At 44.2% G+C, this 19,638-nt stretch overlaps 1 protein-coding gene across 1 annotated transcript in view; it reads left to right on the top strand.

Moving 5' to 3' along the window:
- ZFHX3 (zinc finger homeobox 3) overlaps positions 1-19,344 on the top strand; it is a 207,055-nt gene extending 187,711 nt beyond the window's left edge. The window contains exon 10 of the mRNA XM_036750070.1: positions 17,495-19,344. Coding sequence (XP_036605965.1) covers positions 17,495-19,308 — 1,814 coding nt within the window. The 3' untranslated portion in view covers positions 19,309-19,344. The remainder of the gene's footprint in view (positions 1-17,494) is intronic.
- The last annotated feature ends 294 nt before the right edge of the window (positions 19,345-19,638 follow it).

A 19,638-nucleotide genomic window follows, 5' to 3' on the forward strand; every position in this document is an offset into this window, starting at 1 on the left:
CACATATCCGCCAAAGGGTCAATCCAGCCTTTGCTCAAAGAGCTCCAGTGGGGAGGAAATTGTCACCTCCCAAGGCTGCCCATTCATTATTCCATTTGGGGGTAGCTCTGGCTGTTAGGTTTTACCTTTGGGGTGGGTCTGGGTATGTAGGTGTGTCATGGACCCCTTTGGCAATGTGGTGATGCCTGTGGATCCCTTCTCAAAATAATGATTTTAAACACGTAAAATACTCAGGAGTACAAAGGAAACCAAGGATATTAAAATTCAATTATCAAAAGCTGATCAAGTTCAGGTTAAGAACCCCCAACTTCAGTCAAACCTAAATCTATGGCTGCCACTTCTAACCAGGGCCTTTAGCTGTGCCTTTTAGGGTCAAGCAGAAGAAATCTGATCTCTCTTTGACAGCCCTTCAGATACCTGAAGATATCTGTTATGTCCTTCTGAGTCTTACCTTCAACAGGATAGACTTTCCCTCCTTCATTCAACCAGTCCTTATCTGGTATCCTGGCTGCTCCCTTGGGCCTTGGAGGGGATCAGCGTCTTCTTTGGAATGAGGCAGCCAGAACTGGACATGGGTTTCCAGGTGTCTGATCCAGGCAGACTTAGGTACAGAGGGGCTGTCTCCTGCCATCTCCTTCTAGAAATGAGCTTTTCTGGCTCCCATCTCACACTGATTTGTATGGAAATCTTTTCAGATTAACTGGCTGTGCCTCCCTTACCTTGCATTTATAAAGTTTTTTTTTTGTTTTTGTTTTTTTGTTTGTTTTTTTTTTTTAAGGTAAGACCAATTCCATTAAGTCAGGAAGACGAGTTCGGATCTTCCCTCTAGCTTTTCCTGGGTGTATGACTGTATACTAGCCTCTCTGCCTCTTATTGCCCCCAAGCAACTCTCTGAGACTCTTAAATTATATCCAAGTTGCTGATATACATCAGTAGAGGGAGTTTGACACAGCAGGTACCCTCAGCTGGTAAGATCCTAGATTCAGACCCTTGCCTCCCACATACTGCTACTCAGCACAGTACCTGGCACATAATAGGTGCTTAATAAATGTTAGGTGACTGACTGACCCCCAGGTGATTTCCTTTATATTTCCCTCATCTGTCTGCTTCCTGGATTGTGTCCCTTGAATTTATCTCAATATACAGTGCTGTACCCTACACATACTGCCTACACATACCTCTCCTTTTCCTTTGGAATGAGGTACGAGGTACTCTTCGTCATGAGTTTCAGCCCACTAAACCTCAGTGTTCTCCTTGTGGTCAGACAAATTTACTTGCCTCCTTGCCTGAAGCAGTAGCGCTCGCTCTCGCTCTCTCTCTCTCCCTCTCTCTCTCTTTCTCTCTCCCTCCCTTTCTCTCTCTCTCTCTCTCTCCCTCTCTCCCTCTCTCCCTCCCTCTCACTCTCCCTCTCTCCCTCTCCCTCTCTCTCCCTCTCCCTCTCTCTCCCTCTCCCTCTCCCTCTCTCTCTCTCTCTCTCTCCCCCTCTCCCTCTCTCCCTCCCTCTCCCTCTCCCTCCCTTCCTCCCTCCCCCACCCCCCCCCACCCCAGTACCTACCATGGAACTTTACACATACTCAGTACCTAGATGGTAGGTGGCTATTGAATTAAATTCGCCTTTCTTGTTATCCAGACTTTGTGTATTTATGTGTAGATATCTAAGGCCATGAGTTTTATTGTTAGTTCCTCTCTTGAATTACATCTCTTGGGCATTGCTGATCATTCCTCCTGCTAATCTGGATATACCATAGATGTTCTTCCCTTTCTTCCCCTCCCTTCCTTGTCAATTTTAAGACTTTTTGATTTGATTTGAAGAACTCCAGGCAATCACTACCAGGCCTTGTTAGGCTCACTCCATTCCTCACAAGGACCCGGTCATTGACATATTTTAAGCAGCGGCCCAGAACCCTTCATCCCATGCTCAGGTACCATCTTCTTAACCAGCTATTTACTTACAAATTTGCCCTTGCCTTTGATCGGCAGCGATGACGAAAACATCATTTGTGCCCCTAAGGTCTTCCCTTTCTTGCCAAAGATTTGGTAAACTCTTTGAGATCCCTCCTGTCATCATCAGCTGTGTACACGTGAATCACCAGACGCGTATACGGTCAGCCGATATACGGTCAGCCGATTTAATGAGTTTGTTCATATTCATTATGTTGGTGGCTCTCTGATTTCACTAATGAGGAGGATAATGCCACTAGCAGCAGGCCTCACAGCCTTCTTCAGATGAGTTTATCATTAATAGTTCTTTATCTTCCACATATCCTCCAAGAGGATCTCCCCACCAGACTAGAAGCCTTTTTGTATCGTAGTCAGTGGCCACGCTCGTTCTTATCGCTCCTTGCTCGGCCTTTGATAGGTCATTCACAAGTTCCTGTCATTGTCATCTTGGGTGAAATACTGCACCCTACCCACATGGTTACCACATGGTTACCTGCAATTTTGATTGATCTGGAATTACAAGTAGATGGCTGCACTCTTCTGTAACTTGCATTTATTGGCATTGAAAAGATGGCGTTTTTTGTTGGGTAGCAGTGGATGACTATTGAAAGCACGGTATCGTCATCCAGATGTAATCCAGTTTGCTCTCTTCCACCTTTTTCATTCTGGATCCAGTTCCTTGTCCATGTGCGCTGTCTGTCCAAGGATGTATATTGATAGCCTAAGTCCATTAGTTCACCATCCACCTAATTATTATAATGAGTGGAACAGGTATTCTTTATCCACTTGGTTTTTCCTGTGTGGATAGCGAGGGTAATTTCTTAAGTAGCTTGAGGAGACCCTATGGTACTTCAAGACTTGACGGAGTGTCATCTATAGACAGGATCATCTTAAAAACCCTAGGAATCACAACAAACCCCTCTTGGTCAGTTAACAAACATTTATTATGTATCTACTGAATGCCAAGCGCTGTGCTAAGGAATACAAAGAAAAACAAAAGACAGTCCCTCTTCTCAAGAACCTCACAGTCTGGTGGGGGAGGCATGTAAATAATTGTATACAAACAAGATTCGAACTGGATAAACGCTGGACATGACGTTCTTCGTGAGGCTGAGAAATGCCTTTGGCAAGCAGATATTTTCCTGTTTTATGCTTTGTTTGATATTGATTATAGGGAAGGAAGCAAGGAGAAGTGCAAGGAATGTTCTTAGAGTCAAGAGAGACCCCAGTTCAAATCCCATCCCTGACATTTACTAACTGTACGGCCATGGGCAAAGCATTTTGTCTCTCTTAGTTTCAATTCCTTCACCTGTAAAACAGGGAAACTATACCTACAGTCCTGCTCTCACCAACTTATTATGAGGATAAAATGAACTAATATAGATAGGTAGATAGATCGATTGATAGATAGATCGCTAGATAGATAGATCTGCCTAGAGATATAGATATGCATACATGTATACAAATATATATATGCATGTATATACATAGCTAGAGAAATAAATTTAGATAGCACTTTGCAAAACCTATATGATTTATAATATACCCTGATAATAGCTAGCACTATATTACCATCATCATCATCATCATCATTATATAATAGCCTAGCACTTTATAAATATTATTTCGTTTTACCTTCACGACAACCTTAGGCGGTAGGTGCTATTAGGATCCCCATTTTACAGATGAAGAAACTGAGGCAGGCAGAGGTTAAGTGTCTTGCCCAGCGTCACCCAGCTCGTGTGAGTCTGGATTTGAACTCCAGACTTCCTGACTCCAGATCGAGCCTTCTATCCATGCTGCCACCTACCTGCCTATACCAGTATAAACTATCATGATCCAAAGATCATTAAAGTTCTCTCTGTGGTTGCCTCTGTTGTGGAATTGTGGGTGATCTTAACCCACAAATGGGAGACCCCTTAGTAAAGGAGAGCTTTTAGGGCCAGCCAGGCTTTCCAGTCAAATGATGGTTTTGGTTTTTGGGGGGTTTTTTTGGCTACCAAAAAACAATAAGCAATGGGCTCTTCTGTTCTCTCTGCCTCCCAGTTTATTGTTAACAGTGAATAATAGGTCATCCCTGGATTGCATCTAGCAAGGTGCCTGAGTTTAAAATGGCATATAAACCCAGGTTTCCTTTTCTGCCTTGAAAAAAGTAAGAAATACTCCAAAGGAAGTAAAAGAACAACAGTGAAAAGAGGAGGATGAGCAAAAAGAAGATCTTACCAAGTAATTCCCTCAGGAGGAATGTAAAATGGTAGACAGCCACACTACTGGCGCCCTGCTTTATTTAGTCTGTATTTTTTACTCTTACTCTCACTCTGGACCCATATCATAGACTCTGTATGGTCACGTGGTTGTCACCGTTTTAGAGGCAAGAGAAAGCCTGGGACTGACAGCAGGTAGGACAGATTTCCCCACTACCACTCCCAAAATCATTCTCTCATTACCATTGGCTCCCCACTTCATTCTGAACTGTGCACCTGCTTCTGCCCCCACTACTTCAAACTCAGGCTACAGAGACAGGAATCTGTTAAGTTTAACAGCACGTAAGCCTTGAAAAGCCACCCCCAACATCCTCTATCGCTGTCATCTCACCACTCTGCTCCCAGATCCCTGCACTACAGGTTGCCTGAGGAGGTACCTATAGAACCTGAGAAGATAGAGAACTGCTGAACCCTAATAGCCATTGGAACAGACACACCCACATACACCCAGGGCTTTCACTGGCAATAACACTTATTATAGACTTCTGGAACTTGCTCTTGGCATCAATCCAGGCAGACTCCTCTATCTCTCAAAAAGTGGAGGTTCAGAAATTTCTTCATCCAATAGAGAAAAAAAATAGAGAAACTGGGGGAAAAGAACAAGCAAAGAGAAACTCCTTGCATAATAACAGAATGGGGTACCAGTGTGGTTGAAATACCTAATATGGGGAATAAGCATTTTTCAAACACATATTGTGCCAGGCACTGTGCTAAGCACCTTACAAAAATTATCTCATTTGATCCACAACAACCCTAAGAGATAGGTGCTGTTATCCCCATTTTACAGTTGAGTTAGCTGAGGCAGACAGAAGTTAATTGATTTGCCCAGAATCATTTAGCTAGTAAATGTCTGAGGACAGAATTGAACGCTGACTCCAGGCTTAACATTCTGTTCACTGCACCACCTCAATACCTTTAATAAGAGAGATAAATGAAGAGGTAAGGAGTAAAATTAGTACTCTAATTTTGAAAAAAAAATCAGACTACGTGTCTTAGAGCATATGCTAGAAACCCTTAGCAAAGCAGTGGGTGCTTTGGGGGAGAAGAGGGGGAATAAATGGATGAAACGGAAATAAAAAATTCAGTGGCATAAGAAACAGAACTAAGTTAAAACACCAAAAATTGGAAGAGCATATAGTAATCTATTGTCAAAACCAACCAGCCTGGAAAAGTAATGTTCAATGAGATGATTTAATAATCCTCAGGCTCATGACAGAGCATTATGAAATAAAAAATCTAAATACCATATTTCAAGAAATTGAAAATAAAATTGCCCAAGAATATTGGAGCCAGAGGACAAAAGTACAGAGCTACAGAGAGAAACCCTACGTGTAATGTGCTCAGAAATGTAATTGCCTTGCTTAAGCATTCCCAGATAGAAGAAAAATATTGCAAGCAACCGATTAGAATTAGATTACATATATCAAGGAACCATAATTACAACACTTGGGTACTTTACGTCAGCAATGATAAAGGAAAGGAAATATTGAATACCAAAAATAAAAGAAAAATAGCTTTTACTTAGGAATCCTGCAAAGTTGGGCACAACCCTGCATGGAGAAAAAAAAATGACTTTTAACAATAACTTCCAAACATTCCTGTTGAGAAAACCAGTGCTCAGCAAAGTTTTCAAAAGGTACACCCCAGCAGATCAAATTTGAGAAACGTGTGAATTTGGGCAGCTTCATTTCTATAAGGGCCCAGAAAGCTTCTCAGAAGAAGCAATTTCCATTTGTTCCCTTGGAAAATATGAAAAGTACAAATTAAACCACAAATCAGTAAGCAAATACAAAATTACCACCTTGTCATGCCTTCCAAACTATACGCCATTTTTAGAGATACGAAATAAGAAATGTAATCATGAAAGATAGCTAAAAATTATGGTTTATTTTTGCTTGGTATTCATTTGTTTGACAGTCCACATATAATTAAGTGCCCTCTTTTGGAATAACACTAAACTAGAAAATTTGGGGGTTGGGGAGTAGGAGGGAAAACTCATGAAGAAATCTGGAAATAGAAAAAAAGTGAGTATACTTAATATTCACTGTACCTATTGAAGCCCATCATATGATACTGAATTGCCTCATAGTTAGAGCAACCACTCGTAAGAGAACACACATTCGGTTCCAGAATGCCAGGGGCTTTCACTGTGATCTGGATCATTAATTATTTTATGGCTCCATCCGAACCACAGAATTTGAATTGGAGAGGACCTTATAGATTATAGAGCCCAACCTCCCTTCATTTTGCAGATAAAGCAGTTGCAATCTAGATAATAAAAGCAGTTTGCCTTAGTTCACACAGGTAGCAAGTGGCAACTCTCTTAAATCTAAAGATCTCTCCCATGCAGGAGGCTCCCCATGGGATAACACGACAAAAGATGTCACTAAATAGTATAAAATCTGCACACGATGAGTGGTATAGGCTGGTACATGTGGTATGTGCAACAGGTGTTCATAAGAGAAAGATGATGATGACATATAGTGGCCAAGGAATGCTACACCAGCCCTTGAAGCATCATTGGGAGCTAAGATGGCAAAAATGTTTATTTACTTGCTCTGACATTTAAAACTAAAACAGAAAAACCGTCATCGTTTGTTGGTGCATGTGTGCCTCGGGGCTCTGTCCTAAGCCTTCTCCACCCCCTTCCTCAGTCTCAATGAGGATCACTCTTGAATGTGTATAGCCAGTCCTCACCTCGGTCCCAATCTCTAACGTTTGGATGTCTCCAGTCATGCGGTTCCATAGGTACCCAAGCCCCCTGCCTTCTTCCTAACCTCTCTGATTCAGGGAGCCGCTATCCTTCTGGTTACCCAGACTCACAGCCTTTTTCTTGACTGCTCACTCGGCCTCTCTCATCGTATCCAGCGATTGCCAGGTGTTGCCCATTCTATTTATACACCATCTCCAACACCTGCCCCCTTGTCTTTACTCTCCAGAAGACCAATGTCTCAGTTCAGGCCTCCTCCCCTCTTGCCTGAACTGTTTCAATATTCTCCTTGTCAGTCTTCAGGCTTCAAATCTCTTCCATCTCCAATGCATCCTTTGCACGACTGCTAACATGGTGCTTCACAAGTGCGGGTCTGACATTGTGACTCCCCAGCTCGGGAAGTTGTTGTCTCTAAGATGATGAGTAATTACAGCTAACGTACAGTGCTTTAGGGTTTTGCAAAAATTATCTCATTTGATTTTCATTTACAACAACCCTGAGAGGTAAGTGCCATTATGATGCCCATTTTGCAGATGAGGAAGCAAGCAGACAGGTTAAATGACTAGCCCAGCATTGGGCAGGGTTTGAACTCAGGTCTTTCTGACTCCAGACTCAGCGCTCTGTGCATAGTGGCACCACCCAGCTGTTTGACATTTAAAGTGCTTCAGTGGTCTGGCTCCAGCTTACCATTCTGTGTCCTAGACTTTGTACAGTGTCACCCCCCTCTCCCTGTCTGGAAGGCACTCCCCTCCTCACCTCCACTTCTTAGCATCCCAGACTTCCTTCAAAGCCCAGCCCTAGTACTGCCTCCTGCGCAATTGCTGACTCTGCCCAGCCCCCCCCCCCCCAATCTCTTGTATTTACTTTGTATCTTTGTATATTTCTTGAAGTGTTCCTGGTGTTTCCCCTTATAACAATGTAGCTCTTTCAAGAGAGCCATACTTTTGTTTTGATTTTTGTATCCCCAGCATCCAGCTCAGTGTCTGGCAATATAATAGGTGCTTAAAAATGCTTGTTGATCCATTTTTTTTAGTTAAATAGATTTGTTAGATATAAAACAACTGTCTAGCAATTAAGACCACAGTGTGTAGGAAGAGGGCTGCCTTGGGCTATCAGATACATTCTCAAGATACAGATACACAGTAAAGGAAGTCAGAAGTTCCAGAACATTGGCCTTTCCGAAATAAGATTGTCTTGTGACTGTGGACAAGTCACCCAACCTTTGGGAATGCAAGATGTAGATAATAGCACGCAAGGGGCTGCTGTGAAGCTTTGATGCCACGACACACACAGATGGTGAACTTCTAGTTCTTCCTGTTTTTTTCCTCATATGCCCCTTCTTTGGAATGATGGCCACCCACAAACCACAGTCTTGCCTTTTAAGTGGACTCAGAAGTTTAGGACAGTTTGACCCGGGCTTTGGTACCTTTGCCGTCATCTTTTCTAATACCCTCAGCCAGTGACTGCCTGCACACATGACACGTAGCATCCTTCCTGGCAAAGTAGAGTACGTAGAATGTGACAAAGTGTTGTACGGTATTTATTTTTAATATATTAAAATTAAATTTGGAAGAAAAAAAAACAAAGTCATCCGCAGAAGCCTGCCTTTTTTCCTTGCTGTGTGCTCAGACAGGACGCCCTTGATATGTGTGAAGACCATTCTCATAAAGATTTTATAGAGATGAGAAAGTAGACATATAGGTCAATAGTTGCTAATGTCTTCTTAATAGCCTCTTTTTAATAATAATACCATCTTTGAGCCCTTGGTTCTCCTAGGCTCTTCCTCTCTTTGATACATTATGAAACGAGATCCATGAATACCTTGAAAATCATTACTGTGAACGTAGATTTCTTCCCCTTATACTTATGTAGGCTTTACCATTTTTTCCAAAGTATCCTTTCAACTTTTCTTCTTACGGCACCCAGATGGAGTGATCCAGGGGTCACTGATAGCAGATTACAAACAGAATGGTAGAAAATCTGTTCCACTTGTCATCCATTTGTTTTCCCAACAGTAACTTCTATAAATGCTCCTGAGATAATGTAGAATTGTCTTCTTCTCTGTAATTCATTGCCTTTTATTATTATTTTTAAAAATAATAGTTTTGTCATTTTCAATCACATTTTTGTAATCACAACTCTCACAGTTCCACTTTTCAGGGAATTTTATAAGCCGTCCTTTCTTCTTCTGTCAGTGCACCTACTTCTCTGGATACCTCCACAACGACAATAATAATAACTAACATTTACATAGTTTTTACTATATGCCAGAAACTGTGCTTTACAAATATTATCTTATTTGATCCCCATAGCATCGCTGGGAGGTAAATCTGTTTTACAGATGTGGAAGCTGAGGCAAACAGAAGTAAAGTGACTTGCTGAGGGTCACACGTCTAGGAGGTATTTGAGACTGGATTTGAACTCGGGTCTTCCTGACTCCAGGCTTGGTGGTCTATCCACTGCACCACCTAACCCCAATTCCACCTGATAAATACCTTAAAAGGCCTCCTGGATCATTCTGATCAATCGTCCTTGGTCCTCAGCACAAGATCAGCCTACACGTGAGACTTTCTACAATCCTAGTCACTTTGCACATTATCAGCAAAATATCCATTTCATCAGGAGTTCCTTTGTTCGCCATGACTAGAGCACCTTCTTTTTTCCTAAAGCAGAGCTGGTTTCCGTTTCAATTCTAGGTCCTGTTTCTCTATCATTGTCTCCGTTCAGCTCTCATCGTCTCTCAACTCTGCTTCATTCCCAGCCCCTTCTTCTCTTTCTCTTCTCTTTGGGTGAGGCACGGGAAGGACAGCTCCTTGGGTTAGGCTGGATTGGATGCCACAAGGCTAGAACTAGCTAAGACGTCTTGTGGGAATGATTCACTGTCGTAAAATGTTAGAGCTGAGGATGACTTTAGAGACCACCTGGTCCAAGTTCTACAGTTTACAGGTGAGGAAACGGAAGCCGAGAGAATTAGTGTAACCTAGTCAAAGTCACTACAGCACGCATACAGGCCTACTTTCTCTTTTGTGAACCACCACGCAGTTTGTAAAAAGTATAACGATTTGAGGCGGGGACAGGGGAAGCTTTACACGCATAGAATGTAAACGAGTTAGTAACATTTTTTTTAAGAATCTGCTACACGCCAAACACTGTACTAAGTGTTGGGGATACAATAAGAGTGGGAAAAATAGTACCTGCTCCCAGTTTGGCAACTGATTGCAGGATGGACTGGAATGGGGAGAGACTTGAGGTAGAGAGACCAATCAGCAGGCTGTTAAAATAGACTGGGAATGAGGGCTTGCAGCAGCGTGACTGCAGTGTCAGAGAGAAGGGGCCACATATGAAAGACACTACAAAGATAGATATGACAGGATTTGACATCTCATTGGATATGGAGGACAAAAGAATGATACCTCCCCTGTGAGCCTGAGTGACTGGGAGGATGATGCTACTCTTTTGTTTGTTTTTTCTTTTGTGATTGGATTTTATCTTTTTATCTTATTTAAGATTTTATTTTTCCCAATTGCATGTAAAAACAATTTTACCATTCTTTTTTGTTTCAAATTTTGAGCTCCCAATTCTTCCTCATTGAGAAGGCAAGCAATTTGACATCAATTATACATGTGTAGTCAGGCAAAACATATTTCTATCTAAGTCATTCTGTGAAAGAAAACAGGGATCAAAAAAAAAAAGTCAAGAAAAATAAAGAAAGTAAAGAAAAAGTATCTTTGACCTGCATTCAAGTTCCACCAGTTCTTTCTCTGGAGATGGATAGCAACTTCTGTCTTAACTCCTACAGAATTGTCTTGGATCATTGTATTGTTGAGAACAGCTAAGTTATTCATAGATCATCATACAATGTTGCTCTTACCGTGTGCAATGTCCTCCTGGTTCTACTCATTTCACTTTGCATCAGTTCATGTAAGTCTTTCCATGTTTTTCTGAGAGCATCCTGAAAGCACAGTAGTATTCCATCACAATCACCTGCAGCTTGTTCAGCCATTCCCCAATCGAGGGACATCCCCCTCAATTTCAAGTGCTTTGCCACCACTAAAAGAGCCACTATAAATATTTTTGTACACATAGGTCCTTTTCCTTTTTGTTTCTTGTCTCTTTGGGATACAGACCTAGTAGTGGCATTTCTTGGTCAAAGGGTATGATTGGTTTTATGGCCTGTTGGGTATAGTTCCAAATTGCTCTCCCAGACTGGTTGAATCAGTATACAACTTCACCAGTACTATATTAGTGTTTCAATTTTCCCACATCCTCTCCAACATTTGTCATTTTCCTTTTCTGTCTTATTAGCCAATCTGACAGCTGTGAGGTAGTAGCTCAGGCTTGTTTTAATTTGCATTTCTCTCATCAATAGTGATTTAGAGCATTTTTTTCATATGATTATAGATAGCTTCAATTACTTCGTCTGAAAACTGCCTGTTCATATCATTTGACCATATATCAATTGAGGAATGGCTCTTATTTCTATTAATTTGACTCACTTTTCTATATCTTTGAAAAATGAAGTCTTTATCAGAAAAACTCACTGCAAAAATTTTTTTCACAGCAAGGATTACCAACTATGTATTTCCCTCCATCCCGTTTTCCTCCTGTTTATCCTGCTCTCTCTCCTTTTGCCTTGTCCATTCTCAAAAGTATTTTGCTTCTGACTTTTACCTCCCCCAAACTGCCTCCCTTCTATCAGCTCCCCACCCCACCCCCTGTTCTCTTATCCTCTTCCCTTCCTACTTTCCTGTATGGTAAGAGAGATTTCTACAACCAACTGAGTGTGTGTATTATTCCCTCTTTGAGCCAATTCCAAGGAAAGTAAGGTCCATGTGGTCCCCTCCCTGCTTCTCCCATTTCCCCTCAGTGTAAAATCTCATTCAGGCCTCTTTTATGTCAGATAATTTATCTCATTCTGCCTCTCCCTTTCCGCTTCTCTTGTCACCCTTTAATTTTGGTTTCTTTTTTAAATAATCATACCATCATATTCAACAAACACCTCTGCTTTCTATCTGTGTATACTCCTTCTAACTGCCCTAATAATGAGAAAGTTTTTAGGAGTTATAAATATCATTTTCCCATGTAGGAATATAAACAGTTTAACCTTATCGAATCCCTTATGATTTCTCTTTCCTGGTTACCTTTTTAATGCTGTATTTGCATCTTATATATTTGCAAGTCAGATTTTCTATTCCGCTCTGGTCTTTTCATCAGGAATGCTTGAAAGTCCTCTATTTCATTGAATATCCATTTTCTTCCCCAAAGGATTATACTCAATTTTGCTGGGTAGGTGATTTTGGTTGTAATCCTAGCTCTTTTGCCCTCCACAATATCATATTCCAATCCTTTAATGAAGAAGCTGTTAAACTTTATGCTGTTCTGACTATGACTCTATGATATTTGAATTGTTTCCTTCTGGTCACTTGCAGTATTTTCTCCTTGATCTGGGAGGTCTGGAATTTAGCTATAGTATTCCTGGGAATTCAGGAGGTGATTGGTGGATTCTTTCAATTTCTATTTTACCCTTTGGTTCTAGAATATCAGGGCAGTTTTCTTTGATAATTTCTTGAAAGATGATGCCTCTTTTTTTTTTTATCATGACTTTCAGGTAGTCCGGTAATTCTTAATTTATCTCTCCTGGATCTATTTTCCAGGTCAGTTGTTTTTCCAATATTTCACATTTTCTTCTATTTTTTCATTCATTTGACTTTGTTCAATTGTTTCTTGGTGTCCCATAAAGTCATTAGCTTCCACTTGCCCAATTCTAATTTTTAAGGAATTCTCTTCAGTGATTTTTTTTTGTATGTCTTTTTTCCATTTGGCCAGCTCTGCTTTACCTGGCATTCTTCTCTTCATTGGATTTTTGTGCCTCTTTTATCATTTGGCCCATTCTGGTTTTGATGGTATTATTTTCTTCAGAATTGTTGTGCCTCCTCTACCAAGCTGTTGACTCTTTTTTCATGATTTTCTTGCATTACTCTCATTTCTCTTCTCAATTTTTCCTCTGCCTCTCTTACTTGATTTTCAAAATCCTTTTTGAACTCTTCCATGGCCTGAGACCAATTCACATTTTTCTTTGGGGCTTTGGATGCAGGAATTTTGACTTTGTTGTCCTCTTCTGAGTGTACGTTTTGATCTTCCTTGTCATCATGGTAACTTTCTGTGGTCAGAATTTTTTTTCTGTGTTTCTCATTTCCCAACCTATTTCTTGACTTTTAACTCTATGCTAAAGTGAGGCTCTGCTTCCCAAGCTTTAGGTTTTTTGTGCAACTGTTTTCAGAGGTAATTCTGGGGACCCACAAGTGTCAGCCCTGGAACTGCGACTAGGTTCACTGCTCCCCTGGGGCTGCAAATTCTGCTGTGTTAGTAGTGTTCCTCCTCTCATTGGGACTAAGACCCAGGACTGCGACCCAGATCCAGGTATAGGCAATGCAACAGAGTCCTGCCCCAGGTACCAGCAAAGGGACCCCTGTACATCTCCTTCTGACCCATTGTCTGATCCCCTTACCCATATGTGGGCTGTGAGAGGTCTGGAAACCACCATTGCTACCAGTGATTCCGTCTCCCTCAGGGCTGCTCCTGCTTTGCTGGGGCCTGTTCTGGACTGTGCTTCTCTCTCACCCTGGTGCAGCAGACCTTTCCTGCTGACCTTCTGAGTTGTCTTGGGCTGGAGAACTGTTTCACTCCATCTTTTTGTGGGTTCTGTCACTCTAGAATTTGTCTGGCGTCATTATCTGAAGGTATTTGGAGGGGTTTAGGGGAGATCTCGGGCGAGTCTCTGCCTTCACCCTGCCATCTTGGCTCCACCTCCTCTCTATGATGATGGTACTCTCGACATGTATAACAGAGAAATTGAAAGAAGAAGAAGAGGGTGAATGGCTGTGTCAAAGGCTACAGAGAGGTTGTGAAGGATGAGGTCTGAGAAAAAAGCCTTTAGATGCAGTGCAGTTTCTATTGAAGAAGGTTGGAAACCAAAGTGTGGAGTGTTAGGAAACAAACGAGAGGGAAAGAAATACAGGGACCTATTGTAGAGGGCCTTCCCAAAGAGTTTAGCCACAGAAGGGAGAAGTGCAGAACAATAGCTGGTGGGGAGAAATCGAGCAAGTGAAGGTTTTTGAGAATAGATGAGATGTACACGTGCTTTTAGACAATAGGGAAGCAGCCAGTAGACAGGGAGGGAATAAGATTTAAGTGAGAAGCTCAGGATGATAGATGGGGCAGTCTATTGGGGAATACAGAGTAGAAAGTGATGACTCATGCTCGTGGAAGGGTTTGCCCTGGCAAGGGGAAGGGCCACCTTGAGACAGGTGAAGGAGACAGTAGTGGCAGAAGGCATTTGTGGAATCTGTCCCTAGCAACAAGGCCAGATTCTAGCCATGTGTCTAGCAAGCGTTTGGCATAGTTTACTAGAAAAATGCACTCCCCCAGTACCCAGTTCTGCCATTAATTCATTACATGAACTTGTTGCTTTACTTCCATAGAACTCAGGGTCTTCAGCTGTGAAGTGCTGGAGTTGGATTATGTGATATCTAAGGCCCACTCCTAGTTATCTATTAACTCAGTGCCTTATAGGTTTTCAGAGAAATCTAGAAGCTCTTCTTCCCTGAGTCTTGGCTCAAAGGATGCCCACTTACTGTAGGCTTGCTCTGGACCTTTCACAATGAATGCTGGCTTTGGACAGTGGGAAGTCACTGGAGGTCTCCTTCAGATTTTGTCTTAAAGGGCTTAAGGCAAACAAATGAATGACAAGGGAGGTAAGGGTAATAAGCCTCTGGAAATCTGCCTAACTTATGCCAAGCCTTGGAAGGATGAGTGGGAGAACCTACTGCCCTATAGGAAATAAAACCATGTGTGTGCTTAGATGGCATGTTAACAAGTGGGCATTTTTAACTTAGATTTGCCCTGTCTTGGGATTCAGAGTGGACTGGAATTACTAAAATGACTTTTTAGTTCATAGAGCGACTTGCCTGAATTATGCCTGGCCCCCTCAATTAGAGTGAAAATGTAAGTCCAGAGATGTTTCCCCTTTGTCTACCAAAACATGAGTTGTTTTCCTCCAAGGTGACGCTTGAAGAAGCTACCTTTTTATTTTCATCTATTTCATTTTGAGTATTTTGAGTGAGTCATGACAGTTCAGTATACTTTGCATTAAAGTGGCCAGTAAGCTGATTTCTCTTTCGATCGCAGGCCTAGACACAGAGAATTCCCTTCAAAAGGTAGTTTTTCCTTATCAGGGTCCACTATCCTGTGGGTTCCTGTCCCGACTTCATTGGAATATAAGGGACTTAATGGAGAGAGTGAGCATGTTGTGTATTTATGAGAGCTTACTGGATATTTTGGGAAAAGAGTTCATTCCTCTCTTCCTACATCCCATAAAACACGGGGTCTTAATCTGGGGTCTATGAGCCTGTTTTTCTAATTATTTTGCTGTGGTTCCATAAAATCAGTTTCCTTCATAATCCTAGGTATCTTTATTCTATGAATTGAAATACATGATTCTGAGAAGGAATCCACCGGCTTCATTGACCAGGCTGCCTGCAAAGAGGGGTCCAGGACACAAGAAAGGTTAAGAGGCCCAGCTCTAGAGCAGTGCAGTCCTGGCCAGATTCTTTAATGGAGCAGGTTGTACCAGGTAGAGGCAAGCATGCCAAAAGACCAGGCACATTCCCCTATATGGGTCTTCTTCTCCATGACGTCTCTGCTTCTCTCCCACCTTTGCCATCCTTTTCTTTCCCTTTCTGATCCCCAGCTCTGTCCTACGTGGGGGTATGGTGCTAGTTCTGTGACTCAGCACTGACCAGAGTGAAGCAGCAATGGTCAGATGACAAAACCGAAGTGTGCATGGAGGGGTGGGGGGTACTCTTGGGGCTGAGATACAGAAGGAAACTTGTCCAGTGGAATTGTTTTAGTCCCCTGGCAAAGGAACAGGAGTCTGGGCCAGGTGTGATCAGGATAGGCCCTTAAGGGTAAGCCTTGGAGCAAGTCACCCTAGAACCCCTCATAGGCCTCATGTGGCCTTTAGGGTTACCACGTGGAGAGTTCTGCTCTTCAGGGAAAGGCTTTGTCTTTTAAATTGATCATGTCTATCATATTGTGTCTTCTAGTGGTGGCATCAAAAAGCTGTCAACAGAAGGAGGGCATCTCAAATGTTCATCCCAACTCTATTGCCAAACACCCAACTGGAAGCTGGGGTTGGAGTCATAAGCACTTGAGTCTGGAAATTCGGACTGGTCCTTTGTCTTGATTGACCAAATTCTCCAATGAGCTATTTAAGTAGTTTAGATGGGTCAGGGGCAGGATCTGTTTTTTCCTGGACTGCTTCCAGTCTCCAGTCCTTTCCCTCACTCCCAATTCCAGCAGCAGTATGAGGGATCAAGGCTGAGGACCCACATAGAGCCTACCACACTCACTAAAAAGCTGTGTGGCCTTGATGATCAGACAAGTTCCCGGCCTCCTCTCCTCTTCTATTTTCACCAGCTTATGAGCTTGGCTATGGCATACTGGGGCTGAATTAGTATTGCCCTAATGTCTTGACACAATTCACAGACCTTCTTTGATTCAAGTGGGCTAGCCAGACAAGTTACAGTGAGACCTCTAGAACCTAATGGGCCTCACGCACTGGGCTGTTGTTGTGTTTGGCCTTCCTTCTTGAAAAGGACCATGATATCAGGGAGATGATGACATGACTTGCAGTTGACTTTGATTTAAGTGAGGGAGGGCTGTGCAGGGTCACCAGCCTCACTTTCTCCTCCAGAGCCATCTGGGGCCAGTGACCAGATATTTATCAGGACGACTAGAGATGGCCCAGGATGCATTGGGAGACCCTGGCCCTTTTAGGCCAAGGTCTTTTCAGGTTCTCACCTTGAGTGAGGTAAGGCCCATGCAGTGAATAGGCCTCTTTAAGAAGTGAGTCAAAGGATGGCCCCTTTAATCAAAAATGGGAAAAAAAAAATGGGAGGGGAAGACCCGAAGGGCTGCTGGCCAGAGAGAAACAATTACTATTTGCATTCACTCTGAGCCAGGAGGACCCAAAATACTGAATATGTAGTTGATTGCTGTGTTCTCTAAGAGGACCAAAATGACATCGCTATATTAGAGTCAAGTTATATTATGTCATACTGTGACTGACAGGACCAACACAAGCTTGGAGTGCTCTAACATAGGTTGAGCACAAATAGACCATGTGAACATTTGGGGTAGATTCTCTAAATTTGTGCATCTTGAGTTTCTTTTGAGCTCCTTCAGTTCTATTTTGCTCATAGAGCACAGCACCTTCTTTGATAAGGGCACCCAGAGAGTTCTTGAGCAAAAGGCTGAGGAAGAAAAGGAGGTGTATGGTGCCTGGGTTGATAATCAACTTGAGGTCCTCAGGACTAAATGTTGAGACGCAAAGGGATTCCACCAAGTTCTTTTATAATATTTTGATTAGCGTTCATAGTGGGTGTGCAGTGGGGCTAGAACCCTGAAGCTTGTACCAGCTGGCAGAGGCCACAGCCTGATGTTGAAGCCCTGCCCCATCTCCCTCATCCAGTCATGTCCAACCCGGCTGATGGCCTCATTTTGTCTCCATTTCTTTTAGCTTTAACTTCTCCCAAACCGAACCTGATGGGTCTGCCTGGCACCACGGTCCCTTCACCTGGCCTTCCGACATCTGGATTACCAAATAAACAGTCGTCAGCCTCGCTGAGCTCCCCGACCCCAGCACAAGCCACTATGGCGATGACCCCGCAACAACCCCCCCAGCCCCAGCAGCAGCAGCAGCCGCCCCCGGTGCAGCAGCAGCAGCAGCCTCCGCCACCAACACCGGTGCAGCAGCAGCAGCAGCCGCCACCAACACCCGTGCAGCCGCAGCAGCCTCTGCAGCAGCAGCAGCAGCGAAAGGACAAGGAAGTAGAGAAAATGAAAGAAAAAGAAAAGGCACATAAAGGGAAAGGGGAGACACTGGTGGGCCCCAAGAAAGACAAAGGAGAGGCCCCTGCAGCCACCCTCTCTGCCCCATTACCCGCCATGGAGTACGCGGTGGACCCGACGCAGCTGCAGGCCCTGCAGGCAGCCTTGACCTCGGACCCCACCGCTCTGCTCACCAGCCAGTTCCTTCCTTACTTCGTCCCCGGCTTCTCTCCTTACTATGCCCCCCAGATCCCGGGCGCCCTGCAGAGCGGCTACCTGCAGCCCATGTACGGCATGGAGGGCCTGTTCCCCTACAGCCCTGCGCTGTCGCAGGCCTTGATGGGGCTGTCCCCTGGCTCCTTGCTGCAGCAGTATCAGCAATACCAGCAGAGCCTGCAGGAGGCGCTACAGCAGCAGCAGCAGCAAAGACAGCTGCAGCAGCAGCAGCCGCCACAGCAGCAGCAGCAGCACCAACCGCAGAAGGTACAGCAGCAGCAGCAGCAGCAGCAGCAGCAAGCGCCCCAGCCTCAGCAGCAGCAGCCCCAGCAGCAGCCGCCCAAAGCAAGCCAAACCCCAGTCCCCCCGGGGGCTGCTTCCCCCGACAAAGACCCTGCCAAAGAATCCCCCAAACAAGAAGAGCAGAAAAGTGCACCCCGCGAGGTGTCCCCCCTCCTGCCGAAACCCCCAGAAGAGCCAGAAGCAGAAAGCAAAAGTGTGGACTCCCTCTCCGACCCCTTCATTGTTCCAAAGGTGCAGTACAAGCTGGTCTGCCGCAAGTGCCAGGCGGGCTTCGGCGACGAGGAGGCGGCCACGAGCCACCTGAAGTCCCTCTGCTTCTTGGGCCAGTCGGCGGCGAGCCTGCGGGAGATGGTGCTCCACGTGCCCACGGGCGGCGGCGGCGGGGGGACCGGCGGGGGGGCCGGCGGCGGGGGCGGGGGCGGCGGGGGCCCCTACCACTGCCTGGCCTGCGAGAGCACCCTCTGCGGGGACGAGGCGCTGAGTCAACATCTCGAGTCGACCTTGCACAAACACAGAACAATCACGAGAGCAGCAAGAAACGCCAAAGAGCACCCTAGTTTATTACCTCACTCTGCCTGCTTCCCCGGTCCTGGCACCGCATCTACCTCGCAGTCTGCCGCTCACTCAAACGACAGCCCCCCGCCCCCCTCCTCCTCCTCTTCCTCTTCCTCCTCCTCCTCCTCCTCCGCTTCCCCCCATGCCTCCTCCAGAAAGTCTTGGCCTCCAGGGGTCCCTCGGGCTTCGGTTGGGAAGCCTGCTTCTTTTCCTCCTCTCTCCTCATCTTCAACGGTTACCTCAAGTTCATGCAGCACCTCAGGGGTTCAGCCCTCGATGCCAACAGACGACTATTCGGAGGAGTCTGACACGGATCTTAGCCAAAAGTCCGAGGGGCCAGCCAGCCCGGCCGAGGGGCCCCCGGCCCCCAGCTGCCCCCCCCAGGACCCTGGTCTAGCTAGTGTAGGAATGGACCCCTTCAGATTGTAAGCTTTGAAGATGAACAATTTAAAACACACAAACACACACAAATGAATTTAAATAAAAAAAATTAATAACAAACCAATTTCAAAAATAGACTAACTGCAATTCCAAAGCTTCTAACCAAAAAAAAAAAAAGAAAAAAAAAGAAAAAAAAAAGAAAAAGCGTGGGTTGTTTTCCCATATAACTATCTATGCCGGTGATTTTACATTCTTACCTTTTTTTTTCTTTTACTATAAAAAACCAACTCTGTTACATTTGTCCTTTTGAAGGTACTATTGGTCTGGGAGACAGAAGTCCATAGGGCCTCCTCATTGTCTTTGGAGCTTACACCCCCT

This window comes from Trichosurus vulpecula, chromosome 3 (assembly GCF_011100635.1).
Source record: "Trichosurus vulpecula isolate mTriVul1 chromosome 3, mTriVul1.pri, whole genome shotgun sequence".
Lineage (NCBI taxonomy): Eukaryota > Metazoa > Chordata > Mammalia > Diprotodontia > Phalangeridae > Trichosurus > Trichosurus vulpecula.